Source organism: Chrysoperla carnea, chromosome 1 (assembly GCF_905475395.1).
Source record: "Chrysoperla carnea chromosome 1, inChrCarn1.1, whole genome shotgun sequence".
Taxonomy (NCBI): domain Eukaryota; kingdom Metazoa; phylum Arthropoda; class Insecta; order Neuroptera; family Chrysopidae; genus Chrysoperla; species Chrysoperla carnea.
The window spans coordinates 67,871,840-67,892,697 of NC_058337.1; the positions used below are offsets into that span (position 1 = coordinate 67,871,840).

The following is a 20,858-nucleotide window of genomic DNA, read 5'->3' on the forward strand; positions in this document are numbered from 1 at the left end:
GAATATTCCCGAATCTTCATAAAAAATTTTGTTTAACAGTTCTAAAGAGCAGTTTTAAGTTGTATTGTCAACCAATTTATACATGAAAATACATCGCAAACTATCTTAATTTTCAAATCCAAAATTTCGCCCTAAAAGGCAAAGACAAATGAAATGAAATAAAAATTAATTACACTTCGTAAATACCATATGATATCGCCACGTAATTCCTACATACAAATAATTTTATTTTTTAGTGAAATTTGATTTCGAATGTTTTCGACCTTAGCTAAAGTTAGAAGTATCAAATTTGGTTTCGATTTGTTATAATCATACTATTTTTATTTAAAAATCTATTATACCAATTTTGAAGAAAAACAATAACTTATTATTTAGATAAAATTATATTTAATTTAAAACTCTAATAATTTGCAATAGATCCAACTACCTATAGTATTGTTGATTATTAGTCCATTGTTGATTAGGTTGATATTCATAACCTATACGTTGTTGAGGTGCTGGAGGAGCTTGAGCCGTAGGTGGATACGGAGCTGGTGCCGCTGCTGGTACATACTGCGGGGGAGCTGTTGGTGCTGCAAATTGTGGTGCTGGTGTCGTATACCCAGCTGTTTGATACGTTTGTGGGGCAGCATAGTAACTACCAGCACCTGGAGGTTGCGTAGTTGCTATGTGTGGCGGAGGTATAGTTAAATTATGAATCGGAGTCATCATGGGTTGTACAGGTGGAGCTAAAGGTTGAGCTGTCGGAGGTGGTATTGTATGTACAAGATTAGCAGCCGGGTGTGGAGTCATGGCAGGAGTGGTATGGGCGAGATTTGATACGGGATGTGCCATTGGAGCTACATATGTTGTTGGGTATTGATTATAATAGCTCTGTGGAGGTAATGTTTCATGTATAGGAGCTGGTTGTTGTACAACAGCTGTTTCTTGAATTGGAACTGTGATTAAGTTAGTTCGTAGTGTGTTCGATGTGTTTGTTGTGATTGTAGGGGTCGAATAATGAGGAGGACGATGTCGTAAATGTGATTGGTGTGAGGCTGAAACATCGTGCATGCTTGATACTGTTGGAGGTGGTACTTGTTGGGGAGCTTGTTGAGGCGCTTGTTGAGCACTATTTCTTGGATCATGACTTAAATTCATTTGACTCATGTGTTGATGAATCATTTGCTAAAATGGAAAAACAATGTTTAGTAATATTTTTAACGAAAACTTCGTCTATTCAGGATTCAACTTAAAACGTGTATGAATTTAAATTTTTTATATGGTATTACGTCACAAAAGAAACTATCAAGGTCTTATGAATACTAATGGGACCAAGAACAAACTTTTCAACACGTTTAAGTGATACCCTGTAATTTTGCATACCGTTTTCAATCTTGGTGGCGGCACCGATGTGGTATGTTGAGGCTGTTGATGTTTTTCTACAGGTGGCTCTGGTGCCGGTGGTAATTTATTGACAATAGCCGCATATATTTCTTGGGAAGTTGGAGGTTGATTTGTAGTTTGTTGACCAGACGGTAAATGACGATGATTTATGTGTGCTTGTAAGTCACGCTAAAATATATTTACGCTCAATGAATATTAAATTTTTGCAAATTGTCTATCAAAATGGCAAATACGTTAAATTCAATTCAAGTTTTTAAATGGATTTTTATACCTGTGAGAGATATGTACGTCTACATCCAGTATTCCCATAGCGTGTACCCGCATGAGTACACATAAATACCGTCCCAAGACCAGTTTGTTCAACACGAGTTACTTTTTCCATACATCTAGGACATTGTTGAGCTTCACGTCGAGCACACCATAGACAAAATACATGTTTACATGGAATCTGGAATTAAACGGATGGTTTTTTAACATTATAAAGCGTTATGAACTTGGTAATCCTTAAAATTTAACAGGAGTTGCATGAAATTGTCTTGCTAGTAAAATAATATTATTTGACAAACATTTACTTAGAATATATGTATTTTTTCGCATACAGATTATATAGATAATTGCTAAGGTAGCTTAGCAGTACGTTAATTTGATGAAATGTCTGAGTAAATTTTAAAGAATAATTAATGTAACAACAAAAGTATACACAATTAGTGAAAATCGAGTCCGCATGCAACTTCTTATCAAATCAGTTGAAGCATCAGCTTAAAATGCTCGTAAATATGCTAGTTTGTATTTAAAAAAATTTTTTAAGAAACCGGTAGTTCCTCTGAAATATTTAAACCTGTGAAAGTTTATGTAAAACTTCCTACAGAAAAAATACTTAAGTATTTGGAAAAATTAATAAAGAAAACTTACCATTCGTCCATAAATCAAAATTGGTTTCAAACATTTGTCACAACAGTGAATCATAGGATTCAACACTTTTTCACCTATTAAATTAACTTTATGCGACCAATCTAAACGTAACATTGGTTCTGGTGGACCACGATTTAGCGTTGTAAAAGTAGGTGCTTCTAATTGCGATATATCAGCCTCTAAATCAACTAAAATTGGAATTCAATTATAAAACAATTTAACTTTTATATATAAAATCAAATGATTACTTTTCGGTGGTGCATTCTCATCATTTTCTTGTATATTCTCAGTCGATTCTTGAGCATCTTCAACTGTTTCCATAGCTTTTGTATCAACATTTTCAGTACTAGCTGCTTGTTGAATTTCGACTGTTTCTTCATCACTTTCTATTATATTTTTAATTGCCTTTTTACCACGTCCTCTTCCACGACCCCGTCCACGTCCACGCCCGCGACCTCCACGACCACGGCCCCGGCCTCTTTTTGGAGGTGAATCGTCATCCATTTTCATTATGAAAGTTTATACAAGTTTTATATAAAATAAAATAACACAAAAAATTTGGAAAAAAAATCTTAATTTATTAATACGCCGGGTTCGAGCTCAAAACCTCACAAATGATTGAAATGAAAGTATACCACAAGCTCATTATGTATATAAAGTATTGAAAACTTTTTTTTAAAGTTTATGAAACCTTTTCTATTATAAAGAAATAGAAAAGGTTATATTCAATTATATATTTATAAAATTTAATAAATTTCTAAAAATTATTGCTTAATACGCTCATGTTGCAAAAACTAAAATTCCCCCAGAAAAAAAAATAAATTTATGTTTATTAATATTTGACAGCTCCCGGGATATTTATTCTACACCTTGGAAAATTGATTCGGAAATGGAAGGATATCCACAAAAAAAATTAAAAACTGAAGGTAAGTTTATTTATATTTAGAATTAAATTTTTTTTTTTAAATAAATTTTATCTAATACAAAGTGGGAACTTGGTATAACAATAAATTAAAACTATATTTTCTTCTAACTATTGTTAATTATTTTTAATTAATAAGATTTTACATAATTTAAAAGTTGCAATATGCTAAATTAAATAAATTTACTAGGAGAAAAATGTTTATTTAGGTAAAATCATAAACTTAAAGATATGGCGAAGTGGTTTTTCTTGTCGATATCTGCGGTGCAGTGACTGATATGATAATTTCAGGAATGCTTCTAATTTATTTCGCTAATTCTTATTCGCAAAAGTTTAAAAATACCAAAATTTTGTATTTTAAACAATGTTACGTTATTGCGTTAGAGTAAAATTGTATTTCCATTTTTGCGTTTTTGTTTATATTTACATTTTATAAGTTTGTGAGTGATGTTTAGTTTTTTCTTTCCAAATAATCTTAAGTTGGTATCATTGTAAAATAGTAAAATACGTCAATATTTTGTCAAACTTTTGGAAGCACATGTTTCGAAAGCAGCACTAAAAAAGAAAAAAACAATTTCGTAAAAATGTTGCGACGTCAAGCAAGATTACGTCGAGAATATTTATACAGAAAAACTGTCGAAGCAAAACAAAAATCAATTCAAGATAAAAAGGATAGATTAAAACATCATCTAGAAGAAAACAAAACAATTCATGGTGATTTACAATCAAAAGCTTTACACTATCAAAACAAAATCGAATGGGAAGATGGTGGCCCAGAGCTAGCCGCTTTAGTTGGTGGTGAAAGTGGAGGTGCAGTTGCAAATTCTCAAGATGATGAATATCGATATGCTGGGGTAGAAGATCCGAAAATTGTTATAACAACCTCCCGTGATCCAAGTTCTCGATTAAAAATGTTCGTTAAAGAATTACGTTTAATATTCCCAAATGCACAGCGTATGAACCGTGGTAATTATGAAATGAAACAGTTGGTTAATGCTTGTCGGGCAAACGATGTTACAGATTTTATAATTGTTCACGAACATCGGGGTGTTCCAGATGCTTTAGTAATTTGCCATTTACCATATGGGCCAACAGCATATTTTAATATGTCGGATGTTGTAATGCGTCACGACATTCCAGACATTGGTACTATGTCCGAACAGTATCCACATTTAATATTTCATAATTTTAAAACCAAATTAGCCGAACGAACAATGAATATTTTGAAGTATTTGTTCCCAGTACCTAAAGAGGATTCGAAACGTGTAATTACTTTCGCTAACCATGATGATCTAATTGTATTCCGACATCATACGTATAAAACTGTAGATAGAAAAGTTGAGTTAAATGAAGTTGGACCTCGATTTGTATTAAAATTGTATCAAATTAAATTAGGAACCTTAGATGTAGAAGATACCTCTGAAAATGAATGGGTGTTACGACCATATATGAATACAGCACATAAACGTCGGTTTTTTAGCGATGAAGACGGTTGGAAACAAGAAGATGAATAGTTTGTTAATATTTTGTAAATTTATGTATTTTTTAAATAAAACTTTCATATTACATCTTGAGTAAATTATTCAAAAAACCCTTATTTTTATTTTCATGTTAATTTTGTGAAATTAACTATTCACTGGTTTCCATCATAAGATCTATCGTGAAGCTTTCAACTTTATTCACGATATGGTCTCATAAAAAACTTAAACCGCAAAATTTATCTAAATATTTCAGTCATAAGTTTATGAGTAGTGTTAGTATGTCCTGAATCACAAATATAAGATTATGATTCTTTTCTGAACCCTTATTTTTATTATCATCTTAATTTTGTGAAATTAACTATTCACGAGTAAACGTCGCTAAAGATTGCACTGGTTTCCATCATAAGATAGTCTCTATATATCTATCGCGAAACTTTCAACTTTATTCACGATATGGTCTCATAAAAAACTTAAACCGCAAAATTTATCTAAATCTTTATTTCAGTCATAAGTTTATGAGTAGTGTTAGTATGTCCTGAATCACAAATATAAGATTATGATTATTTTCTGAATCACAAAGTATTAACTTAAGAACGTCCCCAAATGAGTGTATGAGAGTGTATATTTGAGACTTGCGCTTTAAATTTTGGTTGTTTATTTTTTTATAAGAAATAACTTTTACATTTAAACTTTTATTCTATCTCTAACGGCTTGCAAGATTAACGAGACCAAAAAAAAACGAAAATTTGCACAAATACTTCAGCTAGATTTTTAAATTAACTTTTCTTTTGTTGAATGCATAGCTTTTTGTAATTTGTAAAAAACTGATTAAAACCCCCCAAAGAAGGGGACTAGGTACGCCCCTGAGAGGTCGACTTTTTACGAAGTTTTTACAGCCTAATAGCTAAACAATTGTGAAAAATTTCAAAAATGCATTAGATTTTTAGATATTTAGTTTAATTGTACTACTAAAGATTTAGAGAAAATCACTTATACAAGAAATAGCACACAAATGCCATTCATTTCATCACTTTAAACGAGTGTCGCATATTATAATTTTTTTATAGGATAGGATAGGAAATATAATATTAGTTTTCCAAATTAATAGGATTTACATTTTAAAAACGCAAACTTTTACAGCTTAAATCTAAAAATTTAACACCGTAAGGGATATTAAAAAATTTACCTACTTATAAAGGGCATTAACGCATATAGACGATTTAAAGATGATCCTGAAGAAGAAAACATGATTTTTTGGAGACGACCTTAAACAAATATGATTTTGATTTTATAATGTCAGAAAATAAGTAGTTTTCTTTATTTTTAAAATATCTTATAATATAAAAATATCTTGATATAAGATTTTGTAGAAAAATATTTTATTTTGGAATTAATTGATGGCAATGACTAATAAAAGATACACTAAATTTTTTAAGAAAGCTAATCTTTATAAAATAACGACATTTAATGAAAACACTTTTTCGTAAACCTTCGCCGGAAATGAATAAAAAAATTTTGTCTGTTGTCTAAATTAAAGTGTGCATTTATTCGATTTTCAATAATAAGTTATGTTCAAAACAATTTTTCGACAACTAATTAGACAATTTATTAGATTTACCATCAAAATTTTTAACCCTCTTTTCCATTCCCCGGAATCAAGTGTCGAAAATCGAGAGATCGGGAGCAATTCTATAGAGATCTCCCTTTATGATGTTTATATTCACCAAATCAGTTGTGAAGCCCTTACCAAACTTGTCTAGATTTTATATTACCGTGATTCCCATAAGACCATTGATAAAAACAATTTTACATATAAACAATTTTATGTAGGTGATTTGGAAGTAACTGGAATATCGCGAAGTGGACGAGTTCGAAAGAAATCATCAAAATTGGTGGATTTCGAGTCACCAGATGATTTAGATAATCGATATAAAAGACATATTCCTACAACTCCTCAACGCAAATTTCCAGAAATGTCACCAGACAGTTCCCTTTTACATCAATCTACACCAGTACGAAAACCTGTTGCACCTCCAAATTATCAAGCGCAAGGTGCAGTAGAACAAGACGATTTAATACGGAATGAATCATATGAATATGAAGAATATGAAGAAGATCCAGATTATGACAATGATTATTATGGGGAACCAAATGAGGCTTCAAGCATCGAAAGCGATTCGGGAAGTGATGGCGATGAAGCAAGTGATACACCAGGATTTCGACGTCTTGATGATCATGCAGAAGAAACACCCAGCCATGGAAATCAAAGTCTTTACATGCAAGAGAAATCAAAGAAGAAACTTATTATAAAAGATGGAAAAATAGTTGGCCGAACAAAAACTCAACGGAAAGATAAAGGTAAGACCAGATGTACTGCGTACATGTTATGGGCAAAAGAGGTACGTCATCAATTATTTCAAAATACGCCCAATATTGATTTTTCAACAATGTCAAAAAAGTTAGGTGAACTTTGGGCCACCGTGCCAAATAATAAAAAGTTCACTTGGCGTAAAAAGGCAAAGAGGCTCAACTCTAAAACATCCATACCAATAAATACTAAATTTGCAAATACAGGCAAAAATAATAAATTTATTAATAAAAGAAGTCACCCAAAGATGACATCACCATCGGCGTCACCACCATCATTACAACTTGGTGTACCATCAGTTGTTGGCACAAATATACAAATTTCACCACCGGATCCAAAAAAATTAGTGGGCGACAACACTACTTTATTTAAGGTGTCTGGAACGCAGCCCGTTGATGTAGCAGCTCATCTAAAGTTACTAGGAGAAAGTTTAATGATTATTGGTGAAAGGTTAAAAGAACACGAGGTATGTTATTCAATGTATTTTAATAACATGCAGAATTCTCAAAAAATTGAAATTTAAGTTACCTATTAAAAAAAAAAAAAACTTATTGTTAGTAAAATAGGGAATACGGGGAATGCAGTACAGGTTGGTACATAACAGCGGATTAATTCCCAATTTGATCATTCATTTGATATTTCACCTAAAGAAATTTTTTTCTTCAGAATACTGAATAGCACAAATATACAAATTATCAATTTGAGAGAATTCTGTAAATATTTTAATTTGAAAATAATAATAACTATTTTGGTTGTGTATAAAAGGGACAGATTGCAGTATCTGGCAGCTTATCTGTACTACTAGACTCCTTGTTATGTGCTATGGGTCCGTTATTATGTATTACACAACAAGTACCAGAGATTGGAGAACATGGCAGTCCACCTGAACAATTGGCGAAAACACTTGATAATATTGCATATATTATGCCAGGACTTTAAAAGTATTTATCCTTTTTTGTAATAATTACAATTTTATTATAGTGGTACTTTTCAAAAGAATTTGATTCAGTCTTATCAAAAAATATATTTAATAATCATGATTTTTTTTTAATCTACACATTTTAGTTTCTTAGGATATTAAAAACTTTACGACATTGGAAATTTTTTGTCTGGACGACGTCATCACAGATATGGTGAGCATATTCATTGTTTGAAATATAGTTTATTTTGTAATTTTTATAAAAAAAAAAGTGTTTAAATATATTAAGATATGTTTCGATGCAATGAGTGAGTTTATATTTATTTATAATAATTACAGTCAAACCTGCTAATAACTACACTGCATGACATATTAGTTAAGTTGATAATGACTTCCTGAAAGTTCATACCGAGTTTATATTACACATTTTTAATTCCATCCAAAAACATATGTGCCGTTTTCGCCCACGCGAATTTAAAAAATAAACAACCGAAAATTGTGCCGTGCAAGTAATCCTTATGGATGATTTCTATTTCAATTACAATTACACGAAATACATACGACATTCACTTCATTCGTATTTCCCTCATATTCACTATTATTTCATGTTAACCAATTGTGGTTATTAAACCGCTGGCACCGATTTTAACCCAGGTTAAGAAAAACGACTTATAACCAGGTTCGTAACTAGAGCGTGGCAAAGGAGGCACCCGCCACCGGCGCATAAGAAATATAGGCACAAAACAAAAAGTATGTTTTATACGTAAAACAAAAAGTTAGTAAAGCATCATGTAAAAGGCGGTCATTAATTTAAATAAAGTCATAAAGTTAAAAAATTCGATTTCTTTGATAACACAGGCAAATTTGATCTGATTTTATTAGAATTTTTTATGAAACCCACTAATTTTGGGTTATTTTTATCAGCTGTGGTGCCTGTTTTTCGCTAACTATCACTTATGTGCTTAATTCCGGGACCAGGATTCCACATGACCCAAATTTAGTAGGATTACATACTTGGTTTATCAAAATTGCATAAAATTTGGATGTAATAGAGAAAAATTAAATTTTTTTATTCTGGTGACGTCATAAAGTTAAAAAATTTGATTTTTTTGATACCCCACGCAAATTTGATCCATTCTAATTGGAATTTTTTTTGAAACACACTAATTTTGGATCATTCTTTTCAGCTGTGATGTCAATTTTTTGCTATCTATCACTTATATGCTAAATTCTGGGACCAGGACACCAAATTCTTGAAACTTATTAGAGCTAGGTTAAATTGATCACAAATTAGAAAATGAGACCCCAATTTAGTAGGATTACATACTTGGTTCATATTCATCAAAATTGTCAATATGGTACTTTTTGATACCTTTTAATGAACAGTGAATATATTAATAATAATTACAATTTTAATCCAATTTTGTTTGTATTACTCTGTATTATTTTACTTTATTTATCATCAACAAAATATCGATTTTGTAGGTTAATCAGTTCCTTATGCAAAAGACCCCAGAACCATTTAGGAGATTAATGAGTTCCTTGTTTTGCTCGGAAACGCAGAGAAGAATCAATACTTTAATTGAGTACTCTATCATTTGAATAAATGACACGTTTATGGCGACTCTCCCCCATTTTGCTTTTACTCTTATGTTAAATACTATCAGTATACGAATTTTCATCAAAATCTTTAGAACCGATCCCGATATATATCGCGCAAACTAAATACATGCCACCGGCGCTATGTACCCTCGTTACGGCCCTGGTTGCAAAAATTCAGAACCATTAGAATTTTAATAATTTTGAATGGTTTTAAGTCGTCCGTTTGTTTTCGAGATGTTTTGAAAAGAACTCATTTTTTATCGTTTAGTTTCTCATGGTTTTTCTTAATTTTTGTTATTCTCGAAATGTGCATTTTATTCACCTATTGATAAGGTGTAATGTCTCTTATAGTCAAGTTCATAAATACATGCTGCTATGTACAAACGGCAACTGTACATAATACATAACCATTATCGATTATAGGATTTAATTAATATTTTAAATTGTATCGTAGCTTAGGAAAAAGGAAAATTGACTATATCTCTATTATCATGTGGAGTGAACCGTTGATCACAGAGACAAAAGTGTTAATTTTTTTTATCATTTCCTATTCAATTTTAAAAATTAATGACAATCGTTTATTTTTTTAAACCGCGTTCATACGCAGTTATTACTCGATGTCATTACAAAGTGCTTGACTGTAGTTATTTTTAGTTATTTAAGATGCGGAAACAATTTTACGATTTTTTTATGTTGTGTAAATATGGCGCAATGTATGTTGTATACATACAGTGTGTCATTTCAAAAGTATCCATCCACCCTTACTAACTCTTTATCTGATGTGATTGTTGTTTTGTGTGCAAACATGTTTATTTAAATACCGCGGGGGGGGGGGTCAAAAATGGTACCTATAAAATTTTAGGTTTCATCTCTTGACCCCCAGCTACCCCAACTTTGAAATTTCAAATGACACCCCCCTATCTTGTTATACCTCATTTGCAAGAGCATAAAATTCTCAATTCAACCATGATAAAAAAAATGAAATCGATCGATTGGTTATTAAGATAGACCACACAGAAGATGGAAGGTATGAAACTATGAATTCCATCTTCTGTGTAGTCTATCTTAAGAACCAATCGACCGATTACATTTTTTTATCATAGTTAAAGATATATTTATGCTCTTTTAAATCAGGTATAATCAAAATATATATATAATATAATATATATATATATATATTTAAATATATATATAATATAATATATATATATATATATATATTTTGGTACCGAATCACTTTGGCGCTAACGGAAATGACGTAGCGGACTTGTTGACATAGGAGACATCGTCCCAAACGTTATTTCGCTTAAGCCTGTCATTTCTATATTTAGATGCTTCGTAATTTATCGAATCAAGAAGAAGAATAGTCGAATTACCTTAATTTCTTCGTAGTTTGAATTCTCCGACGATCCTACATAAAAGTTTTATCATGTTGGCAGGAAGTCTAGTAGGTGAAGAGGGCAGCCAAATCGACCAAAGCGCTGTTATCTTATAAAATTTGCAATAAATTATGCACTTTATTTAAAATATGGCAGAATTTCAATTGTTCTTTCAACAATCCTGCTAAGGAAGACTTTATCTACCGATTTTAATTGAAACCTTTTTACAGCTCACTTTATAGATATAACACATATTATGTGTTAATACAATAGCGGGATGCCACGATAGCATAATTAAACATACAGAAATCAAGATTTAAAAAAAATTTTTTACTCACTTTTGCTTTGGACCGCCAAAAATCTACACCTGGTATATAAGAGAATATCTAACAAGTTTAATCCAATCAGAGTATTTGAGGAGGGATGCTTATGCTATGGAAACTTGCAACTTTAAATATTTCTGTGTTTCTTTTCACATTTAATTAAGCAGTCGGATTTTTATTTTTTTAGAAACCTGAAAATAAGCCTTGTTTTTTTTTTTTATCTAATCCGCCTACTTGCGAATTTTGGGAGTTATCAAAAATCTGTCATTCTGTGTTTGTATAAATGTCATTATTTGTATTACATTTATATATGCTTTTTTGGAAAGTTTTCTTTCCTCAATTTAATCATAAATCTACATAATGGGTCCCAAAAAGAAGAAGGGAGGGGCAGGAAAAACTAAACTAGGCGAACCTGGATCATTTCCAACACCTGAAACGAATAAAGCATTCCACGAACTTACAATAAAAGATTTAAATCAAAAATTAGCTCGTCTACGTCAATCGTATAATGAAATCGAAAATAAGCTAACCGACACGCAAGAGGAATTGAAAAAGCTGGATGAAGATCGTGCTGAGATTATTGCGTTTTTAGAACGTACATTATCAGCCAAAACAACAGAAATTGCTAAGCTAACTGCTAAAATTATTCAAATGGAAGAGGAAAGAGATGCTGTTATTCAAATATACAAAGACAAAGTAATTCAAGTTGAACGAGAGTATAAAATTATGCGCCAAGATCTAAGCTCTAAAATAAAACTACTTATGGGCAAATTGAATTCTCTTGAAGAATTTCGATCTCAACGCAATGATTTAATGGAAAAATATGAAATACAAGAGAAACATATTGAAGAACAAGAAGAACGTCATAAAAAACAGTTATACGAAGCTGAACGGAAATTTATCATAGGTAAAGATTTATTAAAAAAGGAAATGGAAAACCGATTATTACAACTTTCAACTGATTTTCAAAAAGCAACTGAAATGAGAATTGCCGCAACTACACATCGAGTTATGCGTGAAAATATTGCGTTAAATAATGAATTTGATTTAATTTTTTCAACGTTACAACGTCTTGAAGATGAGAATGGAAAATTAAAATCCGAAGATAAAGTATTAAAATTATCTGTAAACTTGTTAGATGAGGAGAAAAGACAAATTTTTGAGAAAGCGAATACGCAAGATAATCTTATAATACGTCTATCACGTGAACATGATTCAATGGTTAAGAAATTAACTGTGGCAAAAGACATAGAAAAAAAATTGGAAGCTAAGCAAACAGAATTGTATGAATGCAATAAAACAATTGGTAGGCTAAAAGCTGAAAATTCAAAATTAGAACAGTTTGTACATCAAGTGAAATGTGATAAATATAATGTAGAAACTGAATACATGAATCAGAAAGTAGAAAATGAACGTATTATAGACATCGTTTATTGCGTAATACACACAATTCATAAGATAATGGAACATAAAATTATAAGTAATCCACGGAAAAAGTTCCGGCATCTATTACAAACATTGGATCGTATTGATGAAGAAGAACCAGCTCGTATACTTTCAATGGCAACTGTTAGTTCTAAGGTACAACCATATGCAGAGGATTTAAGCTATGTGCTATTACCAAAAGTGAAAAAACATACTTACGTAAGAAATGTTCTTGATAAAGACACAAGCGTTTCATCTAGTTTAACCAAAATGGCACCATTTGTTAAACACGAACACGTTGAACGAATAGAAGAAGAAAGTATTGAAGAAGAACCTGAAATTGATGAGGAAGAATATGAACAGTCGACGATATCATCTTCAGACGAACGTGATCTTATGACGAATGAAAGTATAGATGAAGCTGTATTTAAATCAGTACAAGAAGGTGCAGCAGAAGAAGAGGAAGGATATCAAACAACTGAACCAGCAGACATCATAGACTATGAAGTGAGTGGTGAAATTAGAAGCGTATTTGATTTTCATTCAAAGAAATCGGTTTCAACCATTTTAGATAGAAAAGAAAGTGAATAGTTTTATATAAAATAAATTTACTGTTCCCTTCAATATATTTGATTTTATGATAAGGATAATTTTTTGGCAGGATATATAATTATATTTTTGGAATAAAGCCCAAAGCTTTTCATATTGAAAATTAGATCAATACCTATATTTACGTCATATTTCTATTCGTACAATATATACGCCTGATAATATGTTTGCATATGGTATGTCGATATCCATCAAATTATTAATTGTTTAATTGAGTCGATGTTCAACGACTTTTTTTAAATCAAAGATGATACCTCTGTATTCGTTTCATAAAATATTGTTAATAAAACAAACTTACACTTACAGTCAATAATATTAAAAAGTACCTCGTAACTTGGGAAAATATGAGTTCTTGGCAACTAGAACAAAAGTGTCAATGGGCGCAAAACTCAAAAGCTCTTAATTTTCGAGATTTTGAACGTGGAAGTTTTAAAGTCTTAAATGTTTCATATCTCTAAATGAAAGATTTTTAAGAAAAATACTTTCAAATAAAAGTTCCTTGATTTAGACTGAATTATCTGAAAATAACCTTGACATTGACATTCAGTTTCTGTGGAAGCTGTTCATATTTCTAAAACATTCTTCAAACAAAAATGTTCGTATTTTTAAAAGGAAAAACTTTTTAATATCTTATCTGTATGAGATGCCCACCTTTGGTAAGAACAACCGTTGTTTGAACGATTTTTCTGTATCTGATTTACCTCGTCTAGAAGAAAGACTTTGTAAAAGAGTGGCTAAAGATTATGGGACCTTTTCTTACACTTCGTGCATGTTGCGATAAGAGTAGATTCACAATGTAAAGTTCTTGAAACGCGTTGCGTTAAAAAAGCTGCCCTAAACGCCTTCTTCTGATTAATCAGCGTTAAAATCGCCACTAAAAAATATATTATTATTATTTAATAACTAAAATGCATTTCAAAATATACCGAAATATAACAATGTAATTTTAAAAAACTAAAGCATTAATATTGTCATTAATATCGAGGGTCGAGTGGTACATACAAATCTTTAAATTTACTTTTCACTCGAAGATACTTTTACAAATTTTTTTTTTCGAGCGCTGGTGTTCCCTAGCTGATGTAAGACCTCTTGGCAGTTGCCTGCATTGTCTAATGAAAAATCTGCCCCTGGCTAGTATTGATTAATTGGCAATAAATTACAGCTTAGCAATAAATATGTATAATTATTGATTATCAGAAATCTTATTATTTATTGTTTCAATTAACATTGAGGGATCGATTTATCTATAGACACCAAGACGCTAATGAGTCTAAGAGTCAGCGCTTGCGAAACAGCATACATTAAAGTGATGAGGCGTATGTCAAAAAAGCGGAGGTTAAACCCCCATTATTATATTAAAGTTTAAATACTGAAGCTTTGTCTATTCCCAGTACTTTAGGTAAAAACTCTAGGTGTTTCAAATTTTAATCAACGATGCCTTTATAGGCAGGCAACAAAAATGGTAATTTAGTGCATTGAATTGGCAATTAGCTATTTTCCTTGCCTGAGAATCTGGCACAGATTATAATTTTTAATTCAAAAAAATTTATAATCTGTGATTCCTGGTATAATAGGGCGGCAAGAATTCAGCAAATGAAAAGAGCGCCAAAGACTAGCAACAGGTAAGTGCGTAAACTAAAAATAATTAGACTGGTTTATAATTATCAATATTGAACTCAATTTATCAGATGTGGCTTCCGGAAAAGATACTATTGATATTGTACTTCACAGTTGTTTATGAGCCAGATTATGTAAAATTTATTTCGAAACAATTTGAAATATTAAATCTCTAGAGGAAAAATATTTTTTGAATAATTATAAAAAAATTAACATCCTGAATATCATAAGTATAAATGCATTGCGTCGTTTGGTGTGCGTCATATAGTCATTATTGCGTCTCTTGCGTTCGTATATCTGCGTACACATTCGGATTATTTAAAATTCGCACAATTATAATTCAGTGTACGTTTAAGTCTCACATTGTAAATTAAAATTTATTATTTCGTAGAATTATATATAAATACATGACAAATATGATACGTTTAATTTTGTGAATTAATAATTAGCGATAAATAATATGATAACTTTATTTCATAAAATAAAATTATATTGAATTTATGACAAAGTAATCAATACTTGTCGGTACATTTTATATGCACACCCTGTACAAAAAAAAAAAAAAAAAGTTGTGGTTTTGTAATTACTATTTAGATAAGATAAAATTTAACGTTAATTAAACATAAACTAAGTTTTAATTGATAACGCTTCACAAACTAGAAACTAGATAATAATGGTAAATTAGTTAAAGCTTCTTGCCAATACTTTGAATAAAATAAAAAAATATATACGATACAGGATGCGCGCTCATATTTAAAGAATTATGATTTTAGATATCGGATTACAACTGAATTAAAAATGTCAAAGATTTTTAAATTAGCACATACATTTAATTGTTTTTACTTAACAGGTAATAAATAAATTTAATAAATAATTATATTTATCAAATAATTAGTAAATATATTAATTGATAATTATACAAAATTCATTATCAAAGTGTAAATATCTTTGTTTATTATGGGTATCGATTTAGTTGTCAATTTTCTCATTTGACAATTGATTCAAATTTTTTTTGCTTTTACCAATTAATAAAATTTTTTGATTACGTTCTTACAGAAATTAAAACTCGAAAATGTCTACCATTTTTTGTTGGAGGGTTTCAAGTTGGATTACTTCAACAGCATGTAATTACACAATTATTACGCTATCCGCAGGTAATGTGCTTAATATCTATAGTAAGCTTGTAAAATTATACTTACTCTTTATTATTAAAAACTTGTAGGTTTTCCATATCCATGACAGTTATGTTGAATTGAATCCTGCATTTCGTGATTATAATGAACGTAGTGAACAAGTTGATCGAGTTCTACGAGAATTACGTGATGAGAAAGCGTTTATCACCTTAAAAGGGTGGAGGGAAGAGGTAATTAAATTTGTAAATGCTTTGGCATTTCACGATAATTAAATAATTAAAATTTTAAAAGTTTCTATATAGTGATTCCCGTGATTTAACTAGAGAATTTTGCCAAACACGAGAAAAAAAAATGAATATTAAAATTTATTGATATATTCCGTTTAGTTTTAGTTTTATAGTGGGTCTGAATTTTATAGTTCTTAACTACGCCCTGAAAGAATGCCTCTTAATATGAGCCAAGTCAGTTCAAAAGTCATCCTTGTTATACCATGCATATATGAAATATACATAGTATATTAAGTTTAGTCCCAAGTTTGTAACGCTTAAAAATAATGATGCTAGGAAAAAAATTTTGTCATGGCTGTTCATAAAATCACCTAATTAGTCCATTTCCGGTTGTCCGTCCATCCGTCCGTCCGTCTGTGGACACGATAACTCAAAAACGAAAAAAGATATCGAACTGAAATTTTTACAGCGTACTCAGGACGTAAAAAGAGAGGTCAAGTTCGTAAATGAGCATCCTAGGTTAATTGGGTCTTGAGTCCGTAGGACCCATCTTGTAAACCGTTAGAGATAGAACAAAAGTTTAAATGTAAAAAATGTTCCTTATAAAAAAATAAAAAACTTTTGTTTGAAACATTTTTTTGTAAACATCACTGTTTACCCACGAGGGCGTTAATTAGGTGCAAATTTTATAGTATGTATTAATATAGGAATATCAGTTGTGTGTGTGTTTATTTAAAAGTGAATATCTTTTGTTATTTACGTGACGTCAAAAAAACAAACGATTGCGCATCAACACTGTCTATACATTTTTGTATGTGTTATGTGATAAAGAAATCAACACTGACTATGCATGGTATTTCAACAATTAACTCAGTCAATTGTTTCTTTTCACTTGTTTATTGATGTATTTCGTTTTGTTTTTATACCATGTATATGAAATATACATGGTATATTAAGTTTAGTCCCAAGTTTGTAACGCTTAAAAATATTGATGCTACAAAAAAATTTTGGTTTAGGTGTTCATAGAATCACCTCATTAGTCCATTTCCGTATGTCTGTCTGTCTGTCGTCTGTCCGTCTGTCATCACGGTTACTCAAAAACGAAAAGAGATATCAAGCTGAAATTTTTATAGTGTGCTTAAGACGTAAAAAGTGAGGTCGAGTTCGTAAATGAGCAACATATAAAAATATATATATAAAAATAGATAAATCAAATGTTTAAATGTAAAAAAAAGTTCCTTATAAAAAAATAAACCACTTTTGTTTGAAACATTTTCTTGTAAATATCACCCACGATGGCGCTAATTAGGTGAAAATTTTGTAGTATTTATTAATATGGGAATATCAGTTATGTGTGTGTGGCTATTTAAGAGTGAAAATCTTTCTTTATTTACGTGACGCCAAAAAACAAACGATTGCGTCATCAAAACTGTCTATACATGGTATTTCAACAATTAACTCAGTCAATCGTTTGTTTTCACTTGTTTATATATTGAGGTCTGAATTTTGTAATTTTTTACAAGCTTCCGAAAGAATATACTTTACTGCACGAATTGCATTAATTCTATCAGAAATGACATTTTAAATAAGCCTAGCTAACTTAAGTCAGCCTATGCTAAACCCAAAAGTCATATTGGCAGTATACATTGTAGAAATTTAAATATTCCTGTGAACTAAGATTCTCTTGGAAAATATTCGAATACGAATTTTGATGTGCTTAACTTTTTTTTGATGCATTTCAGTGTTATGAAGTACGTACAAAATATGCATGTAAAAGTTTAATGAAAATGGAACGATCAGCTACATGTTTATTTGGAATAAAAAAATACGGTGTTTATATTAATGGCTATGTTCGGCATCCAACTAAAGGACTTTGTATTTGGCTACAACAACGTTCATCCACAAAACAAACTTGGCCTGGTGAATATTATGGTTTCTCTTTAAAAAATTTTGTAAAATATTAATCAAAATTATTTTAAAGATAAATGGGATAATCTTGTTGGAGGTGGATTGTCGGTTGGTTATGGCATATTTGAAACAGCCCATAAAGAAGCCAACGAAGAGGCATCAATTCCACCAGAACTTTTGAAAAATTTAATCAATATTGGCACTATTTCGTAAGTGAACATTTCAAATTAATATTTTTAAATTATGTTATGAGTTTTTTTATTTTTTAGTTTTTTTTATAAATGCGAGCGCGGTTTGTTTCCAAATACTGAGTTCGTATTTGATCTAGAACTTCCATTAGATTTTATACCATCAAATCAAGATGGTGAAGTGCAAAATTTTCAGTTACTTACTGCTGATGAATGTTTAGAAAAAGTTTTAACACCAGAATTTAAGTTAACCAGTGTTCCAGTTGTTTTCGATTTTTTTATTAGACATGGAATTATTAATGCTGAAACAGGTAACTATTGCAATTAATTGTAAATTTCATAGTGTTTTAACGTTATTTATTTTTAACTAAGCAAGCCAAGATCTCGCAAAAATCTTAAAAAAAGTAGATTTTAATTTAATATTTTGGAATAATATATCTATTTTATGTTTTCTTGGCGAAAAGATTCAAAGGCCCAACGCGTTGCAAAGCGCTATTTTGACCCAATAGTTTTTGGTTGATCGAAAATTGAGACTGTGCTTGATGAAATGACTGACGTTAATTTTTGTAGATAGAGGTTAATGAATTTTTTATGGTGAGTCCGGTTCATAACTCTTCTATCTATGGCTTCATTGATGGAAATGAATACATTAGCAAATGTTGTAGCGTGTCTACGGACTGAACCTTTTCTGTTAGTAGCTTCGAACTGCTTGTGATAAATCGTTAGTATATTTTTATTGGCTGCAGAAATAGCGATAGACCTCTTGTAAATTATATCATAACCCCATTAAAGAAAACAGGGACGTAGAAACCGCCATATCTGTGATATTTGGTGTCCACATTACTGGAAAATCAATAATTACTTGTAAATGATTCAAATTCTACTAGAAAAGGCAAGGAAATGTCAGAGAATTGCGTGAAAAAAGAGAAAAATTAGGGTTCTAAAAGTATTTTTATAATTTTATTTTACAATTCGAATTGTTTAAAAAAATGTTGCATGTAATCGAATATCTTGAATCACATTTAGTATTAACATTTTTCATGCTCGTTATTTGTAAAAAAATCACTTTCTTTTAAAACAATTTAAAAGTACAATTTGGTCAGGGAAATCATTTTGGGAAAATAGTGACCACCATGTGTTAGCAATGATATGAGGACCCCACACCCGACAGAAAATGAGGTAACCCTAGCTTTAAATTAAATTAAATAAAAAAGATTATTCATAAGTAAAAGTCCATCCCTAATAAGAGATATTTTGGAATTTTGTTTTAAATCGACCTTTAATTGTTAAAATTTTTAATTTTATGTTTTTATAGGAATATATTTGCTAACTTATTTTATATTCGATATTATTAATAATTAAGACGCTGAACTTTCGCAAAACTTTGACAAAAAGAGCCCCAGGTATAAATTTTGAAATGAGGCCTACTAAGGGGTAGCTACGCCACTTACAAAAGAACCACTAACCTCTATCTAAAGATACTTCCGTCATCCTACACAGTTATGTTTCAGCGGTCGCTTTGACTTTGAGGAATGAAACAACGAAGCGGGCGCTATATTCGATAATTCCTTTCATTAAGGACCATTTCATTAGAGCAGGGCAAAATTTATGCATTTAATGCTGAATTTCTTCATTTTACCCCGGGGTATTTAGTTATATCTAAAAAATACAAATGATACGGTCACGTCAGAGTTAAAATGCTACATCAGCAATAGCATTTTAACTTCTCTAGTGACTGTAATTATGTATCGTTTGTATTTTTTCAGACGAAAATAAAGTGGAACGGGTTTAACACTCAAATAGAAATTCACAATTTCTTTAATAGATGAGCCTTTATTATTCTCTCTTATTATAATCATTTATCGTGCATTCAAGAAAAAAGCAAACGGTTGTTCATATTTTTTTCAATAGTTGGTTTAATTGACATGTTTCCCGCCTTCCACATTGAAAATGCACCAATTTCAAAGTTTTCGTAAATGTAAACCTTGTAGGTTACACTTAAATGAAGCCACTCACAAAGTTTCGTAATAGTAAGAAAAAAAAGAAAAATTCGTAATAGTGTTAATCACGAAACTATACCCCTTCTGTGTACTGTAGACTATTATTCTCTCAAAAATTAAACTTGTATTTCTAACAGTAATCGATTTGTTTATGTTTTTAGAACCAAATTATGTTGAATTAATAGAAATGCTTCATGTACCTTTGCAAACAATGTATAATAATGTGTTACCGAATTGTACGGTAAATAATAGCACATTGTGTGAGATGAAACCAGAAAACAATATTGTACATTAAAAATCAATCACTACAACAAACCCAGCACAGTATAGTTTGAAGATTACACTGTGATAACATAAAAACAGATAATTTATTTTTTAACCATTTATTTTGTATTATTTAAAAACATTATTTTATTTAATATATTATTTAAATAATTTCGTTTTATCCTCGATAACTAA

At 30.5% G+C, this 20,858-nt stretch overlaps 5 protein-coding genes across 8 annotated transcripts; 4 read left to right on the forward strand and 1 right to left on the reverse strand.

Annotated features, from left to right (window-relative positions):
- Window positions 1-243: 243 nt before the first annotated feature.
- On the reverse strand, window positions 244-2,947 carry LOC123296691 (E3 ubiquitin-protein ligase Hakai). The gene is made up of 5 exons (XM_044878281.1): window positions 2,547-2,947; window positions 2,299-2,486; window positions 1,658-1,834; window positions 1,366-1,554; window positions 244-1,167 (listed from the first exon to the last, which is right to left on the reverse strand). Exons 1-5 carry the CDS (start codon window positions 2,806-2,808, stop codon window positions 424-426), a joined length of 1,560 nt encoding a protein of 519 aa, XP_044734216.1. The 5' UTR covers window positions 2,809-2,947; the 3' UTR covers window positions 244-423.
- A 171-nt stretch (window positions 2,948-3,118) lies between these two features.
- On the forward strand, window positions 3,119-8,242 carry LOC123291087 (HMG box-containing protein 4). Of its 4 annotated transcripts, XM_044871664.1 has the most exons (5): window positions 3,119-3,224; window positions 6,532-7,059; window positions 7,276-7,535; window positions 7,835-8,010; window positions 8,135-8,237. In XM_044871664.1, the coding sequence occupies exons 1-4, from the start codon at window positions 3,188-3,190 to the stop codon at window positions 8,006-8,008; spliced, it is 999 nt and encodes a 332-aa protein (XP_044727599.1). In that variant the 5' UTR covers window positions 3,119-3,187; the 3' UTR covers window positions 8,009-8,010; window positions 8,135-8,237. The 4 variants fall into 4 exon arrangements, with proteins under 4 accessions (XP_044727599.1, XP_044727509.1, XP_044727551.1 ...); XM_044871574.1 differs by having other exon boundaries at window positions 6,532-7,535; window positions 8,135-8,242; XM_044871616.1 differs by having other exon boundaries at window positions 6,532-7,535; window positions 8,143-8,242.
- Window positions 3,730-4,755, forward strand: LOC123291449 (U3 small nucleolar ribonucleoprotein protein IMP4). The gene has a single exon (XM_044871782.1). The coding sequence runs from the start codon at window positions 3,805-3,807 to the stop codon at window positions 4,732-4,734; it is 930 nt and encodes a 309-aa protein (XP_044727717.1). The 5' UTR covers window positions 3,730-3,804; the 3' UTR covers window positions 4,735-4,755.
- Window positions 8,243-11,552: 3,310 nt separating the features above from the next.
- On the forward strand, window positions 11,553-13,308 carry LOC123290475 (cilia- and flagella-associated protein 157). Its single transcript, XM_044870688.1, has one exon. It carries the CDS (start codon window positions 11,653-11,655, stop codon window positions 13,306-13,308), a length of 1,656 nt encoding a protein of 551 aa, XP_044726623.1. The 5' UTR covers window positions 11,553-11,652.
- A 656-nt stretch (window positions 13,309-13,964) lies between these two features.
- LOC123290484 (uncharacterized protein YJR142W) lies at window positions 13,965-20,761 on the forward strand. Its single transcript, XM_044870701.1, has 8 exons — window positions 13,965-13,982; window positions 15,682-15,793; window positions 16,000-16,097; window positions 16,166-16,306; window positions 18,046-18,223; window positions 18,285-18,420; window positions 18,481-18,710; window positions 20,561-20,761. The coding sequence occupies exons 1-8, from the start codon at window positions 13,965-13,967 to the stop codon at window positions 20,692-20,694; spliced, it is 1,047 nt and encodes a 348-aa protein (XP_044726636.1). The 3' UTR covers window positions 20,695-20,761.
- The last annotated feature ends 97 nt before the right edge of the window (window positions 20,762-20,858 follow it).

What these genes read in the sequence shown, in the direction of transcription:
- LOC123290484 (XM_044870701.1), top strand. An exon ending in TAAAAGGGTGGAGGGAAGAG is followed by an intron (nt 16,307 to 18,045) that starts GTAATTAAATTT and finishes GATGCATTTCAG; the next exon opens with TGTTATGAAGTACGTACAAA. An exon ending in AATTATTAATGCTGAAACAG is followed by an intron (nt 18,711 to 20,560) that starts GTAACTATTGCA and finishes TTATGTTTTTAG; the next exon opens with AACCAAATTATGTTGAATTA.
- LOC123291087 (XM_044871574.1), top strand. Translation starts at nt 3,188, where the DNA reads ATGGAAGGATATCCACAAAAAAAATTAAAAACTGAAG. An exon ending in AAAAAAATTAAAAACTGAAG is followed by an intron (nt 3,225 to 6,531) that starts GTAAGTTTATTT and finishes AATTTTATGTAG; the next exon opens with GTGATTTGGAAGTAACTGGA. An exon ending in AAAGGTTAAAAGAACACGAG is followed by an intron (nt 7,536 to 7,834) that starts GTATGTTATTCA and finishes TGTGTATAAAAG; the next exon opens with GGACAGATTGCAGTATCTGG.
- LOC123290475 (XM_044870688.1), top strand. Translation starts at nt 11,653, where the DNA reads ATGGGTCCCAAAAAGAAGAAGGGAGGGGCAGGAAAAACTAAACTAGGC.
- LOC123291449 (XM_044871782.1), top strand. Translation starts at nt 3,805, where the DNA reads ATGTTGCGACGTCAAGCAAGATTACGTCGAGAATATTTATACAGAAAA.
- LOC123296691 (XM_044878281.1), bottom strand. Translation starts at nt 2,808, where the DNA reads ATGAAAATGGATGACGATTCACCTCCAAAAAGAGGCCGGGGCCGTGGT. An exon ending in TTTTGATTTATGGACGAATG is followed by an intron (nt 1,835 to 2,298) that starts GTAAGTTTTCTT and finishes GTTTAATTCCAG; the next exon opens with ATTCCATGTAAACATGTATT. An exon ending in GACGTACATATCTCTCACAG is followed by an intron (nt 1,555 to 1,657) that starts GTATAAAAATCC and finishes AATATATTTTAG; the next exon opens with CGTGACTTACAAGCACACAT.